The following is a 5,956-nucleotide window of genomic DNA, read 5'->3' on the forward strand; positions in this document are numbered from 1 at the left end:
ATCTTATACTGATACCTCCCTGGACCAGAATTGTTGGTGTATTGTGCCATAGACCAGGCTGGTTTAAACTACTGATCCCCTGCCTCTACTTCACAAGGTTGCACGATAAGCCAGTGCCACCGCAGAAGGCTGGGACACTGTTATGTTTGGTCAGCGACGGGCATTTAAGAGAGGTGTTTGCAATCCACGGTGTGCCTTATTGAAATTGCTGATGACTGGTGACTATCCATCCGGTAGTTTAAATCTGACCCAAATGGAAATGGGCTTTCTTTCAGTTGTGAGGCGGGAGGGGGGGGTCAATCCACTATACATTGTTTAATGATCTGCATATGCTAGAGACCCTATGCCTATATGAAGGAGAAGTTCCCCCCACTAGGTGCAGGGACGACTTTGCAGTCCAGGTGTAAGTTGGACAAAACCAATCTGTTCTGTGCTTGGGGTGGAGGACAGGGCTGAGAATGACTGGGCTGCATCCCTTCACAGCGCTCAGTCGCTAAGGGAGATGCTCCTGTCACTCAGGCCTCACTAGCTAATCAGGGTCTCCAGGCGGAACACCAGTCGCAATGGAGGCGGGCACTTCCGTTCTGCCATGCCTTAGGTTCCGCAGTGTGACTGAGGAAGACTCCTCCATCCATGTTCCGCGCAGTGACCCTGCTTCCCGCCGCTGTGAGGAGAGTGGGGCGAGGTCCGAATCCGCGCCATGGTGAGCGGGGCCGCCGTCCCCACGCAGGGAGGAGCAGATCCGCGGGAGCCCTGTGGGGTTGACCCGGGGTGCGGGAACCGGCGGCGAGACGCGGCGCCCGGTGTCATTCGTTTGTTCCCGAGGTTTGGTCCCGCAGGTGGAAGCGGGACCTCTCCTTGACTTGGTTCTCCTGGCTGCGCCTGCGCACAGCCTGGGACTCGGGAGCTGTGCTTATAAACCATTCTGGGCTGGCTGCAGAGCTGGCGCATGCGCGGCTGTCGTTGTTAGGGGAGACAGTGGCTGGCTGGCAGACCTCTAGTTTCCCTAGTGTCTTCCAGAAGTTCTGCACCGGGCACTTGACATTCGGGTGTAGCATCCATCGCAGTTAACTCTGCACAGTGTAAAGCCTGTGTTATTAACACATTCGCCTGTAGATGCCACGGTGGTCCAGTCACGTGTGTTAGTAAGGCCAGACTCACTGTGTTTCCCTGCCTGAGTTGTCAAAATCGACCGAATATTAATTGTGTTTTTGAACTAAGTGTTCTCTCATGTTCTGTTGGTCTCAGACAGCACAGTCTTTATCGAAGGTGTAGGGTAATTTAGAAGTCAGACGGTGTCACTGCTGTTTATTCAGTCTGTGAGCTCACGTTTTCATTCATGATGACCTTTTGTCATCGTTTTTTTTTTTTTTTTTTTTTTAAAGATTTATTTATTTATTATATGTAAGTACACTGTAGCTGTCTTCAGACACTCCAGAAGAGGGCGTCAGATCTTGTTATGGATGGTTATGAGCCACCATGTGGTTGCTGGGATTTGAACTCCAGACCTTCAGAAGAGCAGTCGGGTGCTCTTACCCACTGAGCCATCTCACCAGCCCGTCATCGTTTTTTTTTTTAAAGTGGTTTTAAGTGCTGAGCCATCTCTCCAGTCTTAAACTTGACAGATTTTCAGAAATTTGCATGTGTATATGCCTGTGCACAAGATGAAATCTGAGCGTTAGGAGAATTTAGGTTTGCTTAAGAATCTGTCATTGGGTGCTAGGGGAAGACTCAGAAGGTATACTGGTTAGATTTGGTAAGCTTGGAACAAGCTAGACAGACTGGCCTGTGGGCACATGTGTAGGGTATTCTTCTGATTAATGATTGATATAATAGTGCCCATCCCACTGTGTTTGGTGCTGCTGTGGGCCGGTGGTCTTGGGTCACATAAGAAAGCAGTCTTAGAAAGCCATGAGATGGGAGCAGTGCCTTAGTCAAAGTTCTACTTCTGTGAAGGGATGCCATGATCACAGCATCTCTTATTGACAGAAATCATCTAATTAGGTCTTGCTTATTAGCTTTAGAGGTTTGGTTATGGTGGGAAGTATGGTGGGACATTGTCAGACATGGTGCTGGAGAAGAAGCTGAGAGTCCTAAATCCAGATCAGCAGGCAGGAGGAGAGCCTGTGAGCCTGGCCCGAGCATTTGAAGCTCCAAAGCCCAGGCCCAGTGACACGCTTCTTCCAAGAAGGCCACGCAAACTCCAAAGCAATGGAAGGTCCTCGCCTTGTCAAGCAGCACCTCACTCTAATGACCAAGCATTGAAACCCATGAGCCTGTGGGTACTATTATTTGAACTACTAGAGGTTGACAGCATATGTGGGATGTATAAGCCTGCAGTGTGTAGTTATAGAAGTTTGCAAAATCTGTTCACAGGAGCTTGAGACTTGGCATTATAAAGAGATTTTTTATTTACTAATCTCGAAGTGTGTGGTGTGATTTCTCATTGGCAAGGCCCATTAATTCCAGAACAGCTTCACCTTCAGGCTTTCTGGGAAAATCCTTTACAGCAAGCTCTCTTGTGTTGACTCAGGTTTTCTTCTAAGGCCTTGCTGCCTTTCTGAGTCAACCTCCTCATTTCTTGGATTAAAGGTTTCTAGCACCACACAGTTTTGAAAACACCCATTTGAACCATGTAGTAGGCTGGCCAGATCAAGAAAAAGATTTGTGTGTTTCTTTCTTGAAACCAGAATAGAAGGAATAGTTTAGTGTGTAAACTGCAGGAGGAAACAGAAACAGACAGTAGCTGGATTACAGGTTTTAAGTTTCAGTTAGTGCTGCCTGCTGGTCTCCAGTATAAAGAATCTTCTGATGTTTCAGGAGACTTTCTGTGTACTTTCAGCATGCATTAATTCATATGATAGGAATGAAGGCAAACCAAATTGGTGGATGTTTAATTTGGGGAGGTTACCTTGGGCCAATGAAATTTCCACTTGTCCAACTCTCTCATATGGGTAAGTGCAAGCCTAGTTGGCTCTCTTCAGTGTTGTGAGAGGTTGGAGACGCAGGGCATTTGTCTGTGGCCTGTGTAGCAGCATATAGCACTCAGCAAGTAACATTTTACACAGGGAAGTTCATAAACTCTCTTATTAATGACATTCACTTTACCAGGAATGAGCTTAATCTGTTTTAATGTGACCTGTAGTTATTTTATCTCCTTTAAAAGTCAAATATCAGCATCTGGCATAGTGTGGTGTAGGCATTGCCTCTATAGACTCATGTGTTTGAATGCTTGACTATCAGGAGGTGTAGTCTTGTTGGAATAGGTGTGGCTATGTTGGAAAAAGTCTGTCACTGTGGAGGTGGGCTTTGACGTCTCCTGTATGCACATGGCTGGCCAGTGTGACACAGGCTTCCTCTTCTGCATCCTGTGGATCAAGACTAAGAACTCTTTGTTTCTCTAGTAATATGTGTGCCTGGACGATACTGTGCTTCCTGCCATAGTGATCACGGACTAAACCTCTGAAACTGTAGCCAGCCCCAATTAAATGTTTTCTTTTATGAGAGTTGCCTTGGTCATGGTGTCTCTTCTCAGCAATAGAAGCACTGACAGCAGCAGGAAGAGAGAAAGACAATGGGCCTGGCTTAAGCCTTTGAAACTCAAATCATACCCCTCAATGACCCACTTCCTTGAAGACCACACTTCCTCCAACAAAACCATGCCTTCTAAACTTCCCCAAGCATGCCTTTCCCTGATGAACAAGCATTCAAGCATATAGACATGGGTGCCATCTCATTTAAACCACCACAGTATTACTTTTAAGTTTTCATTTGTTTTTATATACATCACTGCTCTAATCTCTCCTTGCTTCTATTCTCCAGTATTTCTCAATTAGTAATAATTTAATCTCACTTTCTTCAAGCAGTAATTCATTTATTTATAGTAATTCATTTATTTATTTACAGAGCGACGAGTCGTGTTGGTGTCTTACTTAGTTTTTCGGCTGCTGTGATAAAACACCAGGACCAGAGAACAAGTTGGGGAAGAAAGGGTTTATTTGGCTGACACTTCAGCAACACTGATTGTCATTGAAGATAGTCAGGACAGGAACTCAAACAGGGCAGAAACCTGGAATCAGGAGCTGATGAAGAGGCCATAGAGGGTGCTTCGCTTTGGCTTTCTCCATAGCATCTGCTCAGTCTGATTTCTTATAGAATCCAGGGATGGCTCCACTTCCAATGGACTGGGCCCTCCCCATTAATCACTAAGTTAAGAAATACCTTACATGCCTGTCTACAGCTGAATCTTATACAGGCATTTTTTGAGTTGAAGTTCCCTCTCCTCAGATGATTTTAGGCTGTGTCAGGTTGACAGAAAACTACCCAGCAGAGGAAGCCAGGCTTGCCTTGCACTCTGTGGTTAAGAATGATGTGAACACCTAAAACTTCCTCTGCTGCCCAGTGCTGCCAGTAAGGTTTTCAGGTCAGAAAAAAAATGAAGGAGACAACTTAGTGAGTTTCCTAGTGGAGTTCAGACTTTTACTGGGGAGATTTGAATGCACAGGTCCCTGTGTAAGAATTGGCACCAGTTGTCCACTTACAAGGTCTTGTAGTTCAGTCAAGGTCATTGTAGAGAAAGGGAGGTGGCACAAATGAGGGTGAAAGTTTTCCAGTTTTGTCTGTAGTTGCATTTATCAGAGATTAGTCAGGTAATCAGTTTTAGGTGATTGATGAACTTATTGATACATACTGCTTTTTGGTCTGAAGAATAGAGCAATCAAGAATATGGATAAACAAGTGAATTTTCTTCTAGAAACTGAATTACTGTAGCTAAACTAGGTTTGAGTTATTCTTGGTGCACTCCAATATAAAGTGTTAGTTCCTTGGGTACATAGGGCCATAAAGCCCATGTAAAATGTTTTAAAATATATTTTTGAGATCATGATTACTTAATTTAGCCCTTCCCTTTCCTCTCTCCTGGCCCTCCATATATCCCTCCTTGTTTCTGTTTTGTTGTTCCTACTTGAATTTGACCTAAGGTTGTCCAGGTCTTAAGTAAAGGAATGGCTGCACTAGACACTGAGTGTGTAATTGACTGTGTACACTATAGACTATACAACTGGGAGGAGAAATATAAAGTACTGTGGGAAACTGAAAGAGTTTCTACTTAAATGCAGATTTCCAGTATAGTGACTCTGTTCTTACAGGATGTAAAGCAGAGCTGGCAAGGTCTGTGTTGTGTGAGTCATTTGATCTCTGATGACAGTATAGGGGAGTTGCTACTCTAGTGAGGCCTATGTAACTGGGTGGCCCTTGCAAAAGAGGGTCTCTGGACAGGCCTTAGAGTGGGAGGGTAGCAGCAAATAGTAAAATGCCACTCTGTTCCCAGCAGGCCGCTTACCTCCTCTGTACCCCTGCTCAAGAGTTCTCTGGGTGCATGAATGAAAGACACACACACACACACACACACACACACGCACACGCACACGCACACGCACACGCACACACACACCAGCTTAATTTTTAAAATGCCTTCCTAGCTCAGTGGTTGGGTACTTCTAAATTTCCCCATGGTTGTTAGCACATATTCCCCTCCAGTATTCCTGAGCTAACATTTGTAAATCTATTTTTATCTTTGGTTTTTCAGAACCAAGCAGGAAGGGGACCCTGGGGCTACTTCACTGGATTCTTACATGTCGGTGGGCCTTTAATTCTGATCTCTCTGCCTCCTCCTCATGGTGATTCTCCTCTTCTCTCCTTTGGACCCTTGCCCTCGAAATCTAAAAGTCCTGCTTCTGTCATCTGGGTTGTTTTCAGCTGCTGGCTATTGTGAATAAAGCTGCTATGAACATAGTGGTGTCTTCTGGGTATATGCCCAGGAATGGTATAGCTGGATCCTCTGGTAGTACTATGTCCAATTTTCTGAGGAAAATTAAGTATGGCCCCCATAGACTCATGTTTTTGAACAAGTCTATGAGGGCCAGGGAGTGGAATGTAATGGTTTGTATATTCTTGG

The 5,956-nt window shown here is 45.2% G+C and overlaps 1 protein-coding gene across 1 annotated transcript in view; it reads left to right on the top strand.

Moving 5' to 3' along the window:
* The first annotated feature begins 617 nt into the window (after positions 1-617).
* Positions 618-5,956, top strand: part of LOC110326162 (zinc finger protein 431-like) — a 25,453-nt gene continuing 20,114 nt past the window's right edge. Inside the window, exon 1 of the mRNA XM_021204330.1 lies at positions 618-703. Within this exon, the coding sequence (XP_021059989.1) occupies positions 701-703 (3 nt within the window). The 5' untranslated portion in view covers positions 618-700. The remainder of the gene's footprint in view (positions 704-5,956) is intronic.

Source organism: Mus pahari, chromosome 9 (assembly GCF_900095145.1).
Source record: "Mus pahari chromosome 9, PAHARI_EIJ_v1.1, whole genome shotgun sequence".
Classification (NCBI taxonomy): domain Eukaryota; kingdom Metazoa; phylum Chordata; class Mammalia; order Rodentia; family Muridae; genus Mus; species Mus pahari.